Source organism: Cetorhinus maximus, chromosome 19, assembly GCF_964194155.1.
Source record: "Cetorhinus maximus chromosome 19, sCetMax3.hap1.1, whole genome shotgun sequence".
Lineage (NCBI taxonomy): Eukaryota > Metazoa > Chordata > Chondrichthyes > Lamniformes > Cetorhinidae > Cetorhinus > Cetorhinus maximus.
In genome coordinates, this window is record NC_135897.1 from 10,258,381 (window position 1) to 10,281,561 (window position 23,181).

Genomic DNA, 23,181 nt, shown 5'->3' on the forward strand with positions numbered 1-23,181 from the left:
GCATCATTGGGAAATTCATCTGAAACTAATAAACAGAAATTTTTGTTTCATATTGACAGTTGCAGTCTTTGTTTGTGGTGAAATAAATTTAAGGCACACACACAACATTCGAATGTAGTATCTGGAGACGATCATTATGGTTTATTTGGCCTGCCCCAAAGATCAAACAATACCAAACTTTAACCTGGATAAACGTGAGAGGTTGCAATTCACTGAGATAAACCGAAACATCACCTTGTGCTTTAGAAAGTAAACTGAATGGTGCAGAAGAGCTAATCATTAAAAGCAGCATCTCAGGTCAGCAAAGCAATTAAAAGCATTACCAAAACACCAGGATTTATTTCTGGGGTATAGAATTTGAAAGTAAAGTGATGTTAAACTCATATTGGACCCTAGTCGGGCTGGATTTAATACACTGTGCACAGTTCTGGACTCCATTCTATTAAAAAAGCCATAGAAGCATTGGTGAAAATGCAAAAAGATTTAGAAGCAAGGTCCCTGAACTGAGGGATTGCAGCTACTGGGAAAGGTTGAACAGGTTGGGGCTCTTTTCTTCAGCATAGTGGTTATGTTACCAAACAAGTAATTGAGAGGCCTGGACTAATGATCCAGAAACATGAGTTCAAATCCCACCATGGAGGGATTAATTATACGTCCCTTAGGGGGGAAAAAATCTTTACCCAGTCTGGCATTTATGTGACTCCAGACCCACAGCAATGTGGTTGGCTCAAAACTGCCCTCGGAAATGGCCCAGCAAGCCACTCAGTTGCATCAAGCCACCCAACGTCGACCTAGGCATCAGATACAACAAAGGCACACCCTGCGCAATTAGCCCTACAAAGTTCTCTTCTAACATCAGGGAACTGGTACTAAAATTGGGAGAGCTGTCCCTCAGATTAATCAAGCAACAGCCCGACACAGTCTGCTCTCAGAATTGGAGGGGGTGAGGACCAGGCTTAACAGTAATGTTCTTTCATGGTTAAAAAGCCTGACCATACCACCTGGGCAATTGAACGGTGCGCCTGGGAAAAGTCAGCCCCTCCGCTTGGGGATGGAAGATGTCGAGTGGGTGCCGTTTGTAGCCTCCACGAGATGAGAATTGCACTGTGGGTTGGAGCTGCCTCTTTTGACTTGTTCCTCTTTCCTCTCACTTCCCCCCCCCCTCCCCCTTCAGGTATTCGCTAAGCGGATCCAGCAAGAATTCAGCGCGGTGAAGATCTCGGCACCTCCAGGGGCTTCCCAAGTGCCCCGTGACCCAGCACCCAACAACACCCCTCCTGCTGCAGTTAGGAAATCCTGTGGCTGCCGATGCCAGTGCTTCATGGCCATGGCGACGAGACTCGATCGCACTGTTGGATCAGAACTAAAAAACCTTTTACTTTTGACACTGCTGCCATGAGGGGTGGCACCAAATAAGAGGGGTTGATATTTTTTTTGTTTTGATTAGAAGTTATAATATTTTTACATTTTCTTTATATACAGAGAAGGTTAATTGATGGTGCATATCAAGCTGTATTAGTAGAAATGTACTATGTGAAAAAGAGACAGTACCTCTTTTGCTTGCCTGTCTAGGTTTTGTTTCAGAATTCAAGGTCAATTTTTTTTAATGGTTTTAAAAATAAATCCACCATGTATAAGGGTGCAAGAGCATGGATTAAATGCATTCAGGATAGAGGATCCTATGCAGTGGATAACCTTCCCTGAGCTACTCCTTTTAAGATGAGACTACATTGTGCTGCTAGTTAAAATGAAGCGATTAGGTGAAGTAGCGAGAGGAGTTGATGGTGGTGCTTATTCCAGACTTAAGGTTAGTCAGGTCACACCCTCATTTGAAAAATTCCTCACTCTTAGGGGCAGTCTGGCAACACAGTCAATATGTGTCTTGCCTCTTGAGTCAGAAGCCTGTGTCTTTCAATCACTACAACCTCGCTGGCCCCATCGAGGAAGGTTTCTCAGAAGTGTGGCAACCTGCTGGATGGAGCCCTGCACTGAAGCAAGGCTTACCTGACTCTTGAGTGGTACCGAGTTGCAGGAGGAGATTCAGGTCAGCAATTGAAAAGACTAGCTCAGACTGGCTGGACGGGAGAATTTGTGAGATGCAGAAAGGAGTGAAAAAGCTTTTATTTTTAAAAAAAACTAACATGAAACTCCATCAGTGACAAGAATGTTACTCTTGATAATAATATGGCTAATCACTCAGTCTAAACCAACACTATAGCTGCCCTCCAATTACAGAAACATGACCCTACATCTTTCTTAAGGCCCCAATTTACTGAGACCTGCAGAAGTGATTCTGTCTCTTTCAAGAACAGTTCCACAGTGCTAAAAGGTAGGGTTGCCTGAAAGGGTTCAGTTTATATTTGTGTTCAGTAGAGCAAAGCACACCCATCAGGGATTAAGCCAAGGCTCTCTGTCCTTGTTTTTCTTCTCCCTGTTCAGTGCCGGAGATCAAGGTAATATCCCCAGACCCGGAATCTCAATGTCTGGGGGAGATCTGGCCTGAAGTGTTACTTGAGCAAAAAAACCAATGGACCAGAAGTTACTCAGATTGGATTGTACAGAAATTTAAAATTGGATGTCTGAAATCCAAATCTGGAACTGCCTCTGCGCTGGCCTTCACTTTGAACCCTTTGTTTCCAAACATTGAGCAGTGGCAGTCAGTGGCCTGTAGACAGTTAGATGTTTATGGACAGATTTAAGAGGTAGATTCCTAAAATGTTTTGCTTCTGTCCCCATCCACTCCAATTTGTACTATCAGTACTCCAGAGAACAGGAATTTGTAGGTGTGTTGAAGAAGTGTTACTTTAATCCACTTTACAGCAAGTGAGTTGCTGTCGCCAATGGCTCTCTATGTTCTGGGGGTCCTTGGGAAGTGTCTTCAGTCTTTCAACTGAACCACTGTTGGCCAATGTCTTTAATGGCATCGACATGGACTTTCCTACTGGATAAATAGGGGGAACGTTAGCAGGATGTGTTGACAAATTGAGCTTTGAGCTCTGGTGATGCAGTTTTTATCCATCTAACCTAAAAGGAAGTTTCTTTACTGCACTTCATGTAGCTGACAGCAATTACCATAATTTCCTGTATCCCACCTTAATTTGTGTTTTTTTTTTAAATCTAGGTACACAAATGTTTCATTGTGCAAGTAGGAAACATTCAGTTTAGATTCTGTTGTATAACTTGGGATCAGTATTAATTCTGAATGGATCCTCTGTACGGCCCAAAAGGGCAAGGCAAGTTAGATGGGTTGTTTTGCTTTTACACCTTGCATTAGGAAGAGAAACAAAATAACTGATGATACCACCATGAAATATGGACAGCCATATTGTTCTGCTAGTACAATGGAAGCTTGATACAAATGCCATGATGTAGCAACTAGGAGGAGACAGTGAAAGGGCCCAAGTGGAACAAGTGAGGGTCACAGATTATTTGGGAGGTTGGGGGAATAGATATAGGATCTCAATAACCCCCTATACAGATAACAATGTTAAGCAAAAAAAAATTTTGAACAGTATTATCCAAGGGTGGACAGAGTTAGTATTAAGGCCTGGGAGTAACTGGGATACTGCAGCTGTATGTAAAGGGAAAAAGAAGTGTGCGCACCAGTTTTAAAGGTACTATTGGTAACATCCAGATAAAGAACTGACCAGCATCAAAACCTGCAGTGGTAGCATTCCTGTGGGGATCTCCCAGCATGACTGGCAAATCCCTAACAAGACGGTGTGAAGGGCCATTTGCCTTGTTTCTCCAGGTTTTGCCTCGGTGTTACAGCTAGAGATATTGAGAAACCCATCCTGGTGTGTTTTTAGAATTTGGTTTGCTATTGGACACAAAAAAATGATTCAAAAAATGTCATTTGCTGGCTTCACCTTTCATAAAAAGCCCCTCTATCTTTTGGGACTCTGGGTCTGCCAACCTGCTGCCTGCTGTTCCAAATTCCAGATACCTGCACCTCATTGGTGACTTAGTTGATACTCTGTGCCCCCTCACTGTGTCCCCAATTAGACCCGCCATTTGAATGGACAAATGAGTGAACATGAAGAACTCTAGTTTTTAAAACTCCATAGCCATGTCAGTGAAACTGGGGATTGTGTTCCTGTATGTCCAGTGTTTGTATACTGCGTGTATTAACAGTGTACAAGTGCACATCTGGTCCTTGCAACCCATTTATTACCTATTTTAAAGTCCAGTTTAGGTTTGGTTGTAGTTATTTATGGTGAAGGAGGGTATCCGTGCTCTTGGAGCTGCGGATCGCGTTTTATATACAGTGTAATGGACAAGAATAAAATATAAGAATGGGCCTCCTGCAGTTTGGCTTTATTTAAAGCAGCATCTCCAAGGTGGATCTGGTTTCTACCATGCATGTGTGAGAAAGAAAATTGGGCTTGGATTTGTACAATGATTGATCGGTTATTTTGATTTTGGTGATGAAGAATGAAGGCCCTGAAGAGCTCACCAGTCGTTTTTGAATAGTGCAGTGGGATCTTTAATGTCAGCTGAACTGCAAAACAGACAGGGCCTTGGTTAATATCCCAATCTAGGGCAGGACTTCCTCACTGCTGCTATCAGGATTGTTCAACTCCTGTGCCTTTTTGAATTACCGGGGAGCCTACAGTTCCCCGTTGCTTTCTCTAGGGTGATGCCTCAGCCAATCAGAGCTGACTTGCCAATCAATCAGCACCCCTTTCTCCTGTATTATAAATTGTTGTGATCATTTGAAATTTGGCATTCTTACAAGACAAAAAGCTTTGACAACATCTCTCTTTTCAGTAATATCAGGATGCCCTCATTACTGCACTATTGTCAGCCTCGATTTTGTCCTGCACTCAAGCTGCAGCTTTCTGAGGCAGTTGAGCGTGCTACCAACTGAGCCAAACTATCCTGATTGCTGAAGTACTTTTCTTTTGGGAGAAGGAATAGCTTATTCAGCCAGTCATTCACAGAGATCTCCACTCGCTGGTATTTGAAGCTTTATGCTGTAGTGATCACTACTCCCAGAAGGCAGAATAATGAGCAGCTTTTGCTGTTGGAGACCAGGACCTGATAGTGCTTGATGTGGTCCAGCCAAATCTGATGATTAATTACTAAACCTGACTTGTCCAACATGTGGCCTGTGTGCCAGATTGTGGCCCGCAAAGCCACTGTTCAAAAGGCTGGATCAGACAGGTAAGTGAAGTTGATTCTGCAAGGGGCTGCTTCCCCCAATCACTGGCCCCTCATCTCCCATATTTGCTTCTTATAGGCTCACTAGTGCAGGGGGCACAGGGAAGGAGAGAATGCCTGTTTACGTGCAAGGGCTCATCTGGGGAAAGGGGGAGACCGAGGGACGCCAGGGGAGTGCGGATAGGGTGCCTGGGGGAGAGGGAGGGGAGGACAGGAGCACGCATGCACGGGGGAGGGGGAGGACGAATGTGCATATGTGGGAGGAAGGTGGGTGTGCCTGTGCAGGGCAGGAAGAGTGTGTGTCTGGTTCACTTGCTGAATTCTCACACCCTCATCCCCCACAGTGATATTCACACCCATTCACAGTGGGTGGGGGGCATGGAGCACCCTAAGACTAGGAGTGAACTGGACACACACTGACCCTTTCGCACTCTAATGGTCATCTTTATTAATTACACTTTTCTAAATTACCAATTTATTACTTTGATACTGCTTTTGTTTCTGCTCAGCAATTGGTTTCTTTTGTTCATACATGAATTTCAAAAAAAGTGAGTATCTTTCTGAAATTTGGTCATCGGCCCCTTGAGAGAGAAAAAGATGGAAGTGTGCCCACACCCCCACAGGTTGGGCAAGCCTGGGCTAAACCTATTGTCTACCATAAATGTTCAAGTCTGCATCCCTTAGACCTAAGAGGATGAGAGAGAATAAGGGTTTTTATCTGGGACATGAGGTGATGGTGTATCCATTTGCCATGATCAATCACAAGAAAAATGTTGACCTATTGGAGAAGTCTGGAAAAGGATACATACCTGATTTTTGAATTTAGGGGGTTGTATGGACAGATTACTCAAACTACAAGTGAAGAGGATGAGGATGAATTTATTACTGATTGAGGATTTGGTGTGGGCCAAGCCCGGTCAGGGTAGGGTGAGCTCTAACAGTGTGTAGCTGCACAAGGCTAGCAGTTCCATCACCTGTGGAATCAGTCAAACTTCAATGGGAATATGGACTGTGTGTTAACAGTGCTGGGAGACATCCGAGCCTATCATGTCTTCAGCAGTAGCATATGCATACTTTTTAGCCGGGTTTACGAATAGCAGTTATATCTCTCCCTGCCCAGGGACTCTGAAGCCACATTTGGGATTCCACCTTACAGCCTCCTGATTTGAACGGCTTAACTACAGGCTGCCCTTATCAACTGAGCTGACAGCACTTTTTTTAAAAATTCTTTCATGGTGTGGGTGTTGCTGGCCAGCATTTATTGCCGATCCCTAATCACTCGAGAAGATGGTGAGCCACTGTAGGCCATGTGGTGCAGGTACACCCATGGTGCTGTTAGGGAGAGAGTTTCAGGGATGCTTTTCCCCAGTTTCTCCTTGGCTCCAAATGGTTTTGTTTGGTCTTTCAAAACAGGCTTTTTGTTTTTAGGATAGTACATGCAGTACAAGGTACTGCTGCTAGATGGTGCTGTTAGAGAGGCCTCCTAGCTGAAAGTTTGTGCAGTACAATTCCTCAGAATTTAGCCAGCCTGTTCCACCACTGAATTTGATCACAGCTGATTTATCTCAACCCCATTTACCCACCTTGGTTCTCTAACTCTGGTTAACCTTGCCTAATGAAAATTTTCAGTTTCCCCTCTCAACTGCAACAGCTTTTTGGAAGAAAGTTCCAGATGACAGGTCAGAGTCAGAGGTCTACACAGAAAGGCCCTTCGAGTCTGCGCCAGTCAAACAAGTACCTAACTATTCTACTCCCATTTTCCAGCACTAGGTCCATAGCCTTGTATGCCATGGCATCACAAGTGCACATCCAAATACTTCTTAAATGTTATGAGGGTTTCTGCCTCTACCACCCTTTCAGGCAGTGAGTTCCAGATTCCCACCACCCTCTGGGTGAAAAACTTCTTCCTCACATCCCCTCTAAACTCCTGCCCCTTACCTTAAAGGTATTCCCCCTGGTTATTGATCCCTCCACCAAGGGGAAAAGTTCCTTCCTGTCTACCCTATCTATGCCCCTCAATTTTATACACCTTAAATCATGTCCCTCCTCAATCTCCTCTGCTCCAGGGAAAATAACCCCAGCCTATCCAATCTCTCCTCATAACTAAAACTCTCCAGCCCAGGCAACACCCTGTTAAATCTCCTCTGTACACACACTCTAGTGCAATCACATCCTTCCTATAAAGCAGATTCCAGAACTGCACGCAATACTCTAGCTGTGGCCTAACCAGCATTTTATACAGTTCCAGCATAACCTCCCTGCTCTTATATTCTATGCCTCAGCTAATAAAAGAGTATCCCATATGCCTTCTTAACCCCCTTATCTACCCACCCCACTACCTTGGACATGCACACCAAGATCCCTCTGATCCTCGGTACTTCCCAGGGTGCTACCATTCATCGTGTATTCTCATGTCTTGTTTGTCCTGCCCAAGTGCATCACCTCACACATCCAGATTAAATTCCATTTGCCACTGATCAGCCTGTCTATATCCTCCTCACTATTTACCACCCCACCAATTTTTGCGAACTTACTGATCAACCCTCCTACATTCAAGTCTAAATCATTTATATACACCACAAACAGCAAGGGACCCAACACCGATCCCTGTAAAACCCCACTGGATACAGGCATCCAGTCACAAAAACACCCCTCAACCATCACCCTCTGCTTCCTGCCACTCAGCCAATTTGCCAAATTGCCTTTAGGCTCTTACCTTCGTTATCAGTCTCCCATGCAAGACCTTATCAAAAGCCTTGCTGAAGTCCAAGTAGACTACGTCAAATGCATTGCCCTCATCTACACATCTGGTCACCTCTTCAAAAAATTCAAATTGGTCAGACATAACCTCCCCATAACAAAACTATGCTGACTGTCCTTGATTAATCCCTGCCTCTCCAAGTGTAGATTAATTCTGTCCCTCAATTGCTTCCAATATTTTCCCCCACCACTAAGGTTAGACTGACTGGCATGTACTGGTTTATCCTTTCCTCCCTTCTTGAATAATGGTACCACATTGGCTGTCCTCCCATCAGTGGGTTGAACCTGGCGCATGCAGAGGACTGCAGCGAGTGACAAACGCAAGTGCCAATGGTTGGTAGCAGTGGGGTGGGGGATATAATGGATAAAAGGAATAGGGAAAGGTAAGGGGAGCCCAACAAAGTTACTCTGGCTGGAGGAATGGCATTGGGGCTGGGATGGCATGAGAGATGAGGATAGTATAAGGAGGGATGAATGAAGTATGAGATTGGGATGGTAGGAGGGGGATGAAAGGATTGGGATGGGTATGGCCTGAGAGCAATTACATGGGAGAGGTGGAATGGTGATTTAAAGAAATATTGTTGCAATAAAGATAATTTCACTGTAAATGTTTTGTAAGTCTCTGCTGAAGGGGTTTATGAATGGCTGTTTGTTTATCCTGATCATTTCATAAGCATCTCAGACTTCCCAATGTTATTATAGGGCTCCAGTTCTATCATGGTTACTGTGAGTGGGCATAGACAGGGTTGGGGTGGTGAGGGCTAGGTGTTCAGCACTCTACAGACGTGGAACAAAAAACAGAAAATGCTGGAAAAACTCAGCAGGTCTAACAGCATCTATGGAGAGAAAAAAAAGGAGTTAATGTTTCATGTCCATAAGACTTCGTCAGAGCTAAAGAGAAGTAAAACTAATAAAATTTACACTTTACGGGGGTTGGAGCAGGTGAAGCTGGATAGAAGGGCAACGATAGGTGGGGGCAAAGGAGAGATTGACAAAGATGGCACGAACAAAAAGGACAAAGGGGGTGTTAATGATAGTGGTACTGGCTAAAGGAGGTGCTGATGGTGGCATTAAGGTCAGAAAGCAGAATGTGATAATAGCAGGACAAGGGTAAGTACTCTGGAAAGAATAACGTGAACAAGTGACAGATGGCCCCTGTGGGTGTGGGGACGGTGGTGGGAAAAAAAGATTGAAAATAGGATAAAAGATGGGGATAAAACAGTGGATAAATATAAAAAATAAAAAATTATGAATATTGAAAAAAGGGGGTGAGGATGGAATTCATGGTCTGAAGTTGTTGAACTCAATGTTAAGTCCGGAAGGCTGAAAAGTGCCTAATCGTAAGATAAGGTGCTGTTCCTCCAGTTTGCGTTGAGCTTCACTGGAACATTGCAGCAGGCCAAGGATGGACATGTGGGCTTGAGAGCAGGGTGGTGTTGAAATGGCAAGTGACAGGGAGGTCTGGGTCATGCTTGCGGACAGAGCGAAGGTGTTCTGCAAAGCAGTCACCCAGTCTGTGTTTGGTCTCTCCAATGTAGAGACCACCACATTGGGAGCAGCGAATGCAGTAGACCAAATTGAAAGGTGCAAGTGAAGCGCTGCTTCACCTGACAGAAGTGTCTGGGCCTTTGGATGGTGAGGAGGGAGTAGGTAAAGGGGCAGGTGTTGCACCTTCTGCAATTGCATGGAAAGGTGCTGTGGGAGGGGGATGAGGTGTTGGGGGTGATGGAGGAGTGGACCACGGTGTCCTGGAGGGAACAGTCCCTATGGAATGCTGACAGGGGTGGGGTGGTGAAGGGAAGATGTGTTTGGTGTGGCACCCTGGTCCACTCCTCCATCACCCCCAACGCTTCATCCCCCCCTCCCACAGCACCTTCCCATGCAATCACTGAAGAGTCAGACAGACTCAAAACATAACTTTTTTTTCCTCCCCACAGATGCTGGTAGACCTGTTGAGTTTTTCCAGCATTTTCGGTTTCAGGCTTCCAGCATCCACATTTTGCATTTAGTGTACAGAGGTGGGCCTTCTAACCTACCTGTCCACCTATATTCCCACCTCAGGTTGCCTGCAGGTGGTGGCCTCAACTCTATCCTGTCCCTGCCATGAAGATAGCATTGGGTGAGTATGAGTACTGCCAAGCAGGAGGCAGATTGATGCTGTCAGGAAATGGCTAGACTCTCAAATCCTACCTCAAAAAAGGAAAATCCAGCCCCATAATTCAGAAAATATGGAGAATGAAAAAAAAAAGTGGAAGTACTGATTAAGGCATTAGAGTGCTGGAAACAGAGGATGTCCCCGAGGGGGTAAGGACATAATCCATTTGGTTAGAGTTAAGAAGCAAAAAGTGTATGATAGAGATCACACAAATGTGAAAGAACTACAGAGCAGTGATATTGGGATACTTTATTAGCTCAAATGATATTTGGGTAAACGTTCGAGTAAAAGGGAAGGAGAAGGGAGAGAAATTCCTGGAATGGTGTTCAGGAGAACTTTCTTGATCGGAATGTTCTCTGCTCATCTAGAAAGGAGGCATTGCTGGGTCTGATGCTGAGGAATGAGGTGGACCAAGTGTCAGTGGAGGAACATTTGGGTAAGAGTGATCATATAAAAAGGTTTAGATTAGTAATGGGGGAGAAGAGCAAGCAACAATATAAACAGAACTTCTAAATGGGAAGAGCTAACTTCAATGGGATTAGACAGGATCTAACCAGAAAAATAAAACCAAAGTTTGACAGGAAAAACTAACAGAACAATGGGTGATCTTTTAAAGGAGACACATTTCCGGTACAGGCTAAGTACATTCCAACAAGGGTGAAAACTGAGGGAAGCAAAGCCAGGTCTCCTTCGATGAGAGAGAATATGATGCAAGAAAAAAAATCAAATGTCAGGTGAAGGGTGAATTCTTCAAGCAAGAACCAATGAAGTGAAGAAAATAAGACTGGAAGGAAACAAAAACCCAGTACCTGTATACAAATAGTAAGAGATGAGGTAGATCCTATCAAGGACAAAGGTGATGTGCTTAGAAGTGCATGGCAAGGCTAGAATACTTAATGGGTACTTTGTATCAGTGCTTACAAAGGAAGAGTTTGCTGACAATAATTGTTAGAGGTAGAGATGGTAGGAGGTAACAGATGGAATGAAAATTAAGAGGTAAGTGGTACTGAAGAGGTTGGCTATGCTTACTCTGGATACTTCACCTGGTCCAGACGACTTGGATCCCAGATTACTGAATGGAAGTGGGGTGGAGGTAACAGAAGGGCTCACCTTAATCTTCCGATGGTTCCCTCGATACAGGGGAGGTGCCAGACAATTGGAGAATAGCAAATATGACACCCTTATTCAAGAAAGTTTATAAGGACATTCAGCAACTACAGGCCAGTTAGTTTATCAGTGGTTTTTGAACCTAGAAGAAAATTGACACTTGAGTTAATGAAGGAGAGCCAACACATTTGTAGATGGCAGATTGTACTGGACTAATCTATTTGAATTTTATGATGAAGTAATGGAAGTTTGATGAAGGGAATGCTGTGGATGGTGTCTATGAATTTTAAAGCATTTGACAGTGTACCACATGCAAGGCTGGTTAACAAAATAGAAGCTCATGAAATGGGAGGGTCAGCGCAGGCTTGGATTTTAAAAAATGGCTCAAGGACAGAAAACAGCAAGTTGTGGTAAATTGTTGTTTTTCAGACTGGAGGATGGTAACTTGTGGCATTTCCCAAGGACAAATGCAATGATGCCAAACTTGGAAATGTGGCAAAGTAAGGATGATAAAAATGGACTTCAAGAGGCCATAGATAGGCTAGCAGAAGGGGCAGACAAGTGGCAGATGGAATTTAATACAGAGAAATAAGGGGAGATGCATTTTGGCAGAAGGGATACAGGAAGAGGCAACATAGACCTAATGATACAATTCGAAGTGTCCAGAGACAGAGTGACCTGTGAGGTTTATGTGCATGGATCTTTGCTAAGTGCTCTCTACGTCCTGCCCTGTTCAAAGTGGAGATCACGAGGCATTGGGTAGCGTCCCTGCCTCTGATCCAAAAGCTACAGGTTCAAGTCCCACTCCCACTCTAGCTATTGATGGCCAAATAGGTTGCGTATTAATCTGTAAGCCCTTCCAACACGCACCAATGGCAGGCAGAGAGAGCAGGAGAGAATGCTAGTCAGTCATGTGCTAAAAGAAAATTGGAGCCTCTATCATCGCTATTTGAGTGCTCTGGACTACAACATGCATGTAAAAGTATGTTGCCAGAGCAGCTTACAGTCCTGGGGGAGGGTACAGTTAGCTCAATGGATTAGATTGGTGGCAACACCATGGGGTTCATTTCCCATTTTGGCTGGAGTGGATTCAGGATCTGCCTCCTTGTCCTACCCATGGTAGAGATGGTGGTACTGTGGGTCACACCTGCCTTTGGGCAGAGAACAGAAGGAGTAGGATGAGGAGTTAGCAAAGTATATGGGATCTTTACCATCATGAATAGAAGTCTTGAGTGCAAAACCAGGGAAGTTGTGCTGAGCCTGCAAAGGTTCAGCTGCAACTGGAGTATTGCACCAGTTCTGATCATCACACTTTAGGAAAGGCGAGAGTCTTCAAGAAAGTGTGATGATATTTACCAGAATGGTTCCAGGGATAAGAGAATTTAGCAGCAAGGTTAGGTTGGAGAAGCTGAGGTTGTTCTCCCTGGAGCAAAAGGAGGTTGAGGGAAGATTTAATAGAGATGTACAAGATTACAGCAGGTTGGATAAAGGTAAACAAAAAGCTGTTCTTGGACTGGGGGGTGGTGAAGACACAGATTGAAGCCATTGGGCAAGAGATACAGGAAGGATGTGAGGAAGCATTTAAAAACAAAAAAAAAGTGTAATGACCTAGAACTCACCGCTCGAGAGAGTGGTGGAAGCAGAGACCAATTATCTCAAAAACAATCTGTGGGCATTCAAGGGAAAAAGCTTGCTGGGCTATGGGGATAGATCAAGAGGCATGATGGAATGTATTGTTGTACAGAGCCAGCATAGACCCTATGGGCTGAATGGTACCCTTCTGTGCTGTTGTGACTGACGGGTCATAACATGGCAGCTTGAGAATCTGAATTCAAAGAATGAAAGCGCTCATATCAGTAACCTTTAACCTTTCAGATGTGTAAAAAAGAAAGAGAGGGAAACCAATTATTCTTACCTGGTCTGGCTTCTATGTGACTCCATACCATCCCCAAAGTTGTTGAATCTTAATGGCCCTCTGAAGTTACGTGGCCAGGCATTCTGTTGTATTAAACTGCTACCAGCAGTTCAAAATAAAAAATTGCCCACTACCATCTTCAGTAATTAAATGCCAGCCTTGACAATGACACAGTCTAAGAATTTTTTTGTTAAAATATTTCTGGCCATCAGGCAAAGTCGACTCAATGGGCACAAACTAGCCAAAAAACCATGACAAACACCACTCCAAAACCTAGGGAAAAATAGTGTGTGCAAGTCCCAATTAATCTCACTATTGGAAACAAACTTCCAAAGCTGTTAGCAGATTTCAGCTACAGAGAAGTTCTTAAGGGACAGTGTCCCAGAGGAGGTAGAAGGTAACTAATCAGGCAATCTTTTTTGCATATATGTAAATGATAACATCCCTCAGCGCTCACTCCATTGGTGAAAAAGGTGCCAGTTAATTGTTGGCTACTGGATTGAAAAAGGATTCTTCTGATGTGGGTGTCACTAGCATTATTGCCCTCAAGGTGGGGGTGAGTCACACCAGTCCATGTAGCATAGGTACACCCATAGCTCTTTCTTTTCCTCCCCTGTAATGGTTTGATACAACTTACTAGATCATTTCAGGGGGCAATTAAGAGTCAGCCACATTGCTGTCAGTCCGAGTCATGTACAGGCCAGGGATATTCCTCCTCGCCCCCAAAGGACAAATGGGTTTTTCACAAAAATCTGGTCGCTTGATTATTAAACAAACATTTTATTCATTGAATTTAAATCCCTCGCTCCCCCCACCCCCAGCTCCTGTGATGGGATGTGAACTCATGGCTTCAGACCATTAGCCCAGACTTCTGGATTACTGGACCAGTAATATTGCCGCTGCGAATGAAATGCCTCTATCGTAATCATGAGTTCTCCCTCAAAGTTAGAGGGGAACGACCAATATTTGCTACACAGTATATCCTGGTTTCAGGTCACCTAACTCACTCTAGCCACAGAATAGATCTCGGAACATGGACTTATAAATATACCAGCAGGGTTTCGCTTAACTTTAAAGCCAACATTTCCTAGGTAGACCAAGTTTGCACAAATTCAAACTCTGGTGTAACTCAGGGGTCAAGCAAGATCCAAACTAAATCCTTAGACAAAAAAAGTCAGTTTGCTATAAAGTCATTCTATTTTGCTTCAAGCATCTAAAATCATCCCTTTGGAATTTGCTCAAGCTAATTAAGTAGTTTTTTGTAGTTAGACCCATTTTAATCATCTACCATTTGCACAAAATGGAAACTGACCTACCCTTGTACCCCTAGCTCAGGTGATGGGACAGCAAACAGAACTTGTGGTGGTGCTCAGCTCCGCCTGGGACTCTGCAGGTAAATGTGGAATATTGTGGAGTAACTCACGCATCGTAAACAAGCTAAATGCTATTTTCTCATATGGCGATTTGGATCCGCATTCATAAAGACAGGCAAAAGCCAATGCTGGGAGCTGAGCCTCGTGCACTTTGGTAGAGGCCAACTTAATGAATGCCAGGTCTGAGTAGGCGCTAGGTCCTTTATGGATCACCCAGGGCTCAGTCCAACTGCAAGGGTCCTGCGGGAATGTACTGAGATAAATTCCCAAGTGGAGCCGTGAAGCTGGGCTTGTTGGATGAGAGTAGAGGACCCAAGTTGGAGCCTGGAAGCGGAGATTCAACCACTTCAGAGGTGGTGTCAGCTGGTTTTCATAGTCGAAACCATGCTTGACTGATAGCTCTTCACTCCATGGGACTGTGGGAGCTGGAAAGCCAATGACACTCCCATGGCATCCCCGGGGTGGTTCCACCAGTTTTGGGATGAACTGCCCTTCCAGGAAGGCAGCACCACCATCTGCACTGAGTGCCTGAGCCCTAAAATTCCGCAATGTCCTGGCATTACAATACAGGACATTGTGGCCATTCTCCTCATCCACTGAAACCACCTGGCACTCCACAGTCTCCAGATTGTCTATAAAGTCCCCAAACTTCCAGACCTTGCCATGGTCATCACTGTAGAAAGTGAAGGAATGAGGACTGGTCCTACAGATTCTTCCAAAACACTCTTTTGAGTCAATGCGATAGGCATATGCCGGGATAATAAGCCTCCCAAATTTGAGCTGGATACCATGCCCTGGGCCTAAGGCGAAGGTTGCCCATTCTTCAATGGAGCAGCCAATGGTACAGTCTGTCAGATCAGTGAGGGCGCTCCAGCTCTGGCCCTGGTCAGTGCTGCTCACACAGCAGAGGCGAGTCACATTGTTGCCAGTGATGAGTTGATATGATTCTGTGGTGTGCCCCAGGATGGCGATGAAGAGAAGGAAGAGGGTGTTGGTGGAGCTGTCATACACAGGGCATGGGTTCATGGACCTGTGACCCTTCAGGTGGGCAGAGTGGAGAGTTTCCATACCCTCCCACTGAAACAGAGAGAGAGAGAGTTAAAGTGAGAAGTGGCTTCAAGCTGGAGACAAACAGCACAGGTTTCAGATCACTGTCCATATAAATGTAGCCAGATGGAATCTCACAGGCTGTCCCAGTGTGACTACAGTGGGATGGAGATCAGCAGCAACCCTGGAGAAATGCCAGAAACACATCTTCTTTTGATGTTTACATCAATTTTTCACCAATTACAGTGGGAGATTGAGACCCCTGTTTCCAGTGAAATTTCAGCCCTGCTTTTATTTATTAAAACTCTGGAGGTGAAGTGGACAAAGCTAATTATGCATAAATTCAGACACAGCCTTACTGTTCATGTCTTCAAATCTCTAACCATGGAGCTCCTCACCCTTTAAGCAATCTATACACCTTTAAAAGCCAAACTGGGTTCTTGATTTACCCCAAATTCTCCCTTCCACCTTGCCCTCTGTGGGCCCATTGTGACAATTTCAAAAATTCTCACATGAAATGCTGAACTATCGCCCCTTAACTTCTAACCCATTGTTTTCCCACCTCACCAGCCTGAGTGCTCCCTGCCCAAGTTGCTCACCAAACCCACATTCCTTCTCTCCCCCACCCCCACCCCACTCAGGCACTAATCCAAATATTCACTTTTCTCTTTCTCACCCACCATATTCTCATCAAGTTATCCACCTTCAACTGGTCAAAGTCAATTGTTTAAATGTTTAAACTGTGGTCAATTCACAAAATTTTCATAATTTGCTCTTTACATGTTTTAATTGTTAAATTTCCCTACAGTGAGCTTACACAAAGTTCAGCTCTTAAGGAAGCTGGTCTGGAGGCTCCACAAGTTGACTAGGTCTCCCAGTATTAACCATTACCATTCCACTGCACCTTTAGCATACTGTTGAAATTAAACTGCAAGGTCAGTCTACAGCAATATCTCTGTCAGGAGATAAGGTTATAATTATATTAATATGTAACGTGGGAACTAGAACAGGCAAGTTGCAGGGGTTATATATACACAGCCATCTCCAATTATAAACAACCTATTTATATCTGTGTGACAAATCATTTAACAGTTTCTACATAGAACTCACATGCAAATCATCAGAAATAACTGTTTTGCATTGTCTTAACTGGCTCAAATAATTTTGACCTTGGCAATGTGAATATTACAAATGCCTTCAACATCCAAGGCTCAGGAGAAAGAGAAAGAACAAGGCAAAACAAATTGGCAGGATTGGTGCAATATTTACAGCAGTGTGTGATGTTAAATGCATAGCATAAAGGACAAATTGTAAGTTGAATTTTAGATGCAAATTCAGTTTGGATTGGATGATATGAAAGCCATGACTGTGATATGGCTGAAAGATAGTCAGAACTGACACCTAAAAATCACCAGGTTATATGGTCTACAAAATGGTGGAGGGTAGAATAGCCTTAGTGATTAAGGATGAAATGGCTTCAATGATGAGAGGATATAATGCAAGGGAAGCGGGAAGTGGAAACTTTACAGAGACAGTAGTGGCTGTTGGGTTATAGACCAGCTCAATGCAGTTCAGAAGGAGATCATTGCATAAGGAGAATAGCATGTCAGATAGGTCCCAAACTTCATGAGTTTGTTCAGGAAAGTTTTCTGCAACACTGAGAACCAATATTTCTCTCATGGCATTAACAGTCTAACATGTGGGAACATTTATTAAATAGTGATATTATTGATTTCAACAAGGAGTTTGAAAGGGAGAAAGTCATTATTCTAAATTTACAGATTTCAATGGAATGGGACAGTAAAGTTTGCAGATGACAAAAATAGGTGGGAAAGCAAGTGGTGAGGATGACAGTCTACAGAGGGATATAGACAGGTTAAGTGAGTGGGCAAGATTATGCATTTTGGCAGGAAGAAGAGGAACTGAATATTCTTTACATGGAGAAAGAATGCAGAAAGCTACGGCAGAGAGGGATTTGGGAGTCCTTATGCATGAATCCCAAAAAGAACGTACAAGTTCAACAGGTAATAGGGAAGGCAAATGGAATGTTGGCCTTTATTTCAAAGGGAATAGAGTATAAAAATAGGGAAGTCTTGCTAAAACTATACAAGACACTGGTTAGACCACATCTAGAATACTGTGAACAGTTTTGGTCCCCTTATCTAAGGAAAGATATATTGGCATTGGAGGCAGTCCAGAGAAGGTTCACGAGGTTGATCCTGGGTATGGAGGGATTTTATAAGGAGAGGTCGAGTAGGTTGGGCCTGTACTCATTGGAGTTTAGAAGAATGAGAGGTGACCTTAGGGGGTTGTTTCCCCTTCTGGGAGAATCTAGGACCAGGGGCCATAATCTCATTTAAGACCGACGAGGAGGAATTTCTTCTCAGAAGTAAGTGAATCTGTGGAATTCTTCACTGCAGAGGGCTGTAGAGGCTGGGTTGTTAAGTATATTCAAGGCTGAGAGAGAAATTTTTTATTCAGTAAGGGAATCAAGGGTTATGGGGAAAAGGCAGGAAATTGGAATTGAGGATTATCAGATCAGCCATGATCTCATTGAATGGCGGAGCAGACTTGATGGGCCGAATGGCCTACTTCTGCTCCTATGTCTTATGGTTAAACTGGCCAAGTCTAAAATTGATAAAATGACAGGTGACCAAGAGGTGTTCCATAAAACATTTGATACGATACAGAATCAGTTTATTCCTTTAAGGGGTAACAGCCAGGAAAAAAGCCATGGGCGACTAAATCAGCAAGAATCACAAAATTTTTTGAAAAAGCATACAACATTGCAAAATGTAGCACAGATCCTGACAAATGAGGAAGACACAAAGAACAGCAAAGTGATAAAACGGAGAGCTGCAAAAAAAATGGAACATGAAAAAAAAACTTGGAAAAATTGACTAGTGGTGTCCCCCAAGATCTGCATTGGGGCCTCAACCATTCAGCATATTTACTAATGATTTAGATGATGGAAGAGCAAACTACATATTAAAATTGGCCAAAGATAAAGATAAGCAGCATTGTAAAGAACGTAATTTTATCACTTCCATTTACAAAGATATTGATAGTTTCAATAAATGAGCAAAAACAACATCAAATGCTGGAAACAGTGGCTGTCTAAAGAGATTTAAGGTCCATGTATATAGATCATTAAAATGTCAAACTGGTTTGGAAAATAATCACATAGGCTAATGGAATGTTAACCTGGATATCTTATAGGAATAGAGGGTAGAAGCTATGCTTCCGCTGCACCAAGTCCTGGTTAGACTACATCTGGAGTCACTGAGCAGTTCAGGTGCCACACATTAGGAAGTATATATATTGGCCTTGGAGGCAGTGTAGTGTAGTGTAGATTTCCCAGAATGATAGTTAAACGGCGGGGGTGGGGGTGGGGGGGAGAGAAAGAGAGGGGGATTTAATCAAAAATCAAGATATTAAGGGAAGAGAGGGTAAGAGAGAGAAAAAGATTTCCCAACCAGTGAATTAGGGGGCAGTGTCTACAAACTAGAGCCAGCCACCTCAGGAATTAAAAACAAACATTTCTACACAACAAGGATGGTAGAAATTCTCTTCCAAATAGCACGTGGTGCCTGATTGTGTAAAGTTAAAAATAGGAGATTGGTGGATTTGTTTTATTCAAAAGATATAAAGAGATATGGAGGTGGTCACCATTGGCATAACAGACTGGAGGGGAATAGCCTATTCTTGTGGCCTGGATAGGAAGAGATGGATCTACAAATTCAGAGCTGGAAGTTTTAATAAACAAACATAGTCAGCTTTTGAAATTGGGTGGGGAGGGGGGTGGGCAGTTAAGTAAAAAAGTTCAGCTCTTCAAAAGGCCAATTGATGGGCTGCCCCCAGTGTGGGTGCGGGGACAGCGAGGTCAATCCGAGTCTATTACACAGTGGGTTAGGGATTCACAATTGGGCTCAGTACTTCTGGGCAATCTGGTGTAAACCCTGACCCAGTAACTCCTGGTTGAGTGGGTGAATATCGGGTGCGAACAGGATTATGAGTGAGAGCCTGTCTGGTTCACACACACACACACACACACAGGGGGTGTGTGTGAGGCTTGAGGTGAGTGGGAAGGGGAGGCACTGGCCTTACCAATGTTCAAACTCACCTCCACATGGGTCCGGCAGACCTTCCCCCGGCGAAGCACCAGCAGGTTAGCGTCAGCATCAGCCGGGCGCACTCTCTCTTCAGCGAAGGCGAGGATGGTCCTGGAGTCGGGCAGGTAGATCAGAGCCGGGATCCGGTATGTGAACCCGTCCCTAACCTGTTCAAACAATACGGTCTGAGCTGGGAGATAGCGGGAGGTCATCTCACCGGGTCAGCGCTGTCGGTGGGTTCAAATAAGTGGACAATTGGGAGGCAGCTTGCCCACCTTATATCATTCAACACAGGGGCTGAAATCGGAAAAAACTATTCTAAGATCCACTCTGCTGATTTTTGGTAATACTCCGGCTGAGTGTTACTAACTGGTCACTGGCTGCCTGTCACGCTCAGTTCATCCCTTTTACTGACCCAGCATTTACCAGCCCTGTGTCTGGAACCAGAACAGTCCCCATTGTTAACCCAACAAGGACAAATACGCTGAGTGCTTCTTTTCAATGAAGAAACCAGTTGATCCCGTGGATCGTCCCACACAGTCAGGTTCACCCAACCACACTGAAACTCATCAATGTTCACTGCAAATTGTAAATTAAGGAAGATGGGGGGATCACAGGTCAGGTTTAAACAGGAGGATTCACACATCAGATATTCACACCGATTGCTAAAAGCTGGTACCTGTTCGAAAAAGGTGCATCTGAAACAGTTGATGAGAAGAAACCAGCTCCCAAAAAGCCTTAAAGAAACTGGCAGCAAAGGTGGAGGAAGGAGATTTACTCCATCTACATCTACAAAGTGATGAAGCAGGTTCACCCCAACACCAGCATCTCCTCCAAGGCCACGAGCATCATGAACTCCTTCGTAAGCGATATTGTCCATCGCATGGTGAGTGAGGCTTCTCACCTGGCCCCATTACCACAAGCATCAGCTCCCGGGGAGGTCCAGACCACCATGTGCCTGCTGCTGCTGCCCGGGGAACTGGCCAAACACGCCATGTCGGAGGGCACAAAGGCGGTGGCCAAGTACACCAGCTCCAAGTAAAGCCCCACAATGGACTGAAACGGGGCATTAAAGGGAGCAGGAACAAACACTGATTGGCTCCTTTCACCAGATCCCATTTAACACCCCCCCTCACCCCAACTCCTCACTGGTGTCCCATTTAACCCCCACTCTTCTTATTTATTATTTGATGGGATGTGAGTGCCACTGGCAAGGCCAGCATTTGTTGGTCGTCCCTAATTGCCCTTGAGCTGAATGACTTGCTCGGCCCTTTCAGAGGGCAGTTAAGAGTTAACTGTTTGGGCTTTGAAATGCAACAGTTCTACATGTCCTATCTGGCTTTCCACAGTCATGTGACTGCCATGAGACAAGCTCACTGTAGGCTGTCATCTTAGATCAGTTCAGTAAAGACCTACAGTGAGAAGCTCTGTAGTCTTTACACACAAAACATGGTGTCGAGAAGTGGAGAAAGACACACACACATACACACACACACACACACACACACGTGTTCAAATTTGCTAAAAGCTGCTGAAAAGGGGCCAGGAAAACCAAACATAAACCAAAGGCTGCAATAAAATACTGAGTGAGTAAACTTCCCCTCCCCAGCTCCTGTCAAAATGAAAAGCGATAAGTGGGAGAACTGGTAGTTCTTCCATTTGCAATGGCAAAACTGTTGAACTTGCAACAGGTTTAATTAACAAGCCAGAGCCCATAAAAGTAGCCACATTCTTAACACTGCTGGGCAGGGACTGCTACAAATTGTATACCACCCTAAATCTATCTGACAAACAAAGGAAACAGATGGCAGAGATTTTGAGTGCCTTGAATGCACATTTTGAACCCTGAATGTACATTACTTATGAACGCTATGCGTTCAACACGAGAGCTCAAAGTGCAAACGAGCCCATTGAACAGCATGTGACTGCAGTAACACAGCTTGCAGAATCATGTGAATTCGGGCAGCTAAAAGATGATCTTTATATTTATTCATTCACGGGATATGGGCTTCGCTGGCTGGGCCAGCATTTATTCCCCTTGAGAAGGTGGTGGTGAGCTGCCTTCTTGAGCCGCTGCAGTCCATGTGGTGTAGCTACACCCACAGAGTTGTTAGGGAGGGAGTTCCAGGATTTTGACCCAGCGACAGTGAAGGAACGGCGATATATTTCCAAGTCAGGATGGTGTGTGGCTTGGAGGGGAACTTCCAGGTGGTGGTGTTCCCACCCATCTGCTGCCCTTGTCCTTCTAGATGGTAGTGGTCGTGGGTTTGGAAAATGCTGTCTAAGGAGCAGTGCATCTTGTAGATGGTACACACTACTGCTTCTGTACATTGTTGGTGGAGGGAGTGAATGTTTGTGGGTGTGGTGCCAATCAAGTGGGCTGCTTTGGGATGGTGTCAAGCTTCTTGAGTGTAGTTGGAGCTGTACTCATCCAGGCAAGCGGAGAGTATTCCATCACACTCCTGACTTGTGCCTTGTAGATGGTGGACAAGCTTTAGGGAGTCAAGAGGTGAGTTATTCGTCACAGGATTCCTAGCCTCTGACCTGCTCTTGTAGCCACAGTATTTATATGGCTCATCCAGTTCAGTTTCTGGTCAATGGTAACCCCCAGGATGTTGATACCCACTATCAGTGATGGTAAGGCCATTGAACATCAATGGATGATGGTTCGATTCTCTCTTGTTGGAGATGGTTGTTGCCTGACACTTGTGTGGTGTGAATGTTACTTACCACTTGTCAGCCCAAGCCTGGATATTGTCCAGGTCTTGCTGCGTTTGGACATGGACTACTTCAGTATCTGAGGAGTCGCGAATAGTGCTGAACATCGTGCGATCATCAGCAAACATCCCCACTTCTGACCTTATGATGGAAGGAAGGTCATTGATGAAGCATTGATGGTTGGGCCAAGGACACTACCCTGAGGAATACCTGCAGTGATGTCCTGGAGCTGAGATGACTGACCTCCAACAACCACCTTCCTTTGTGCTCGGTATGATTCCAACCAGCAGAGTTTTTCCCCCCTGATTCCCATTGTCTCCAGTTTTGCTAGGGCTCCTTGATGCCACACTCAATCAAATGCTGTCTTGATGTCAAGGGCAGTCACTCTCCCCTCACCTCCAGAGTTCAGCTCTTTTGTCCATGTTTGAACCAAGGCTGTAATGAGGTCAGGAGCTGAGTGGCCCTGGTGGAACCCAAACTGGGCATCAGTGAGCAGGTTATTGTTAAGCAAGTGCTGCTTGATAGCACTGTTGATGACCCCTTCCATTACTTTACTGATGATCGAGAATAGACTGATGAGCTGATTTAAGATCAAATAGTCTTAAGCATGCAAGACACTGCAGTGAGACAAAGTCTACTGAAAGAGAAGAAATTTGCACTTAGGAAAGTGATAGACATGTGTAGAAATGTAGAGCTTGTAAAACGTCAGTTAGAGCACATGTATGGTAGAGAAGACCAGGAGATACATTACACTGAGACACATTCCAGGCCGAAAGGGCAGATCAATCGCAGACAAAGAGCAGGATGCAAATACTGAGGACATCACACAAA

General features: G+C 44.5%; 2 protein-coding genes across 3 annotated transcripts in view; one reads left to right on the forward strand and one right to left on the reverse strand.

The window, feature by feature from the left end:
* Positions 1–4,299, forward strand: part of stk25b (serine/threonine kinase 25b) — a 66,651-nt gene extending 62,352 nt beyond the window's left edge. For both annotated transcript variants that reach the window (XM_078563464.1, XM_078563465.1), the window contains exon 11: positions 1,175–4,299. In XM_078563464.1, the coding sequence (XP_078419590.1) occupies positions 1,175–1,214 (40 nt within the window). In that variant the 3' untranslated portion in view covers positions 1,215–4,299. The remainder of the gene's footprint in view (positions 1–1,174) is intronic.
* Positions 4,300–14,431: 10,132 nt separating this feature from the next.
* Positions 14,432–19,844, reverse strand: neu4 (sialidase 4). The gene is made up of 2 exons (XM_078564488.1): positions 19,644–19,844; positions 14,432–15,550 (listed from the first exon to the last, which is right to left on the reverse strand). The coding sequence occupies exons 1-2, from the start codon at positions 19,842–19,844 to the stop codon at positions 14,432–14,434; spliced, it is 1,320 nt and encodes a 439-aa protein (XP_078420614.1).
* Positions 19,845–23,181: the final 3,337 nt, after the last annotated feature.

Bases quoted from the DNA above. Each gene is read 5' to 3' on its own strand.
- neu4 (XM_078564488.1), bottom strand. From the start codon at position 19,844: ATGACCTCCCGCTATCTCCCAGCTCAGACCGTATTGTTTGAACAGGTT. The intron at 15,551-19,643 runs GTGAGTTTGAAC...TCTCTGTTTCAG, and splicing joins TCTGCCGGACCCATGTGGAG to TGGGAGGGTATGGAAACTCT.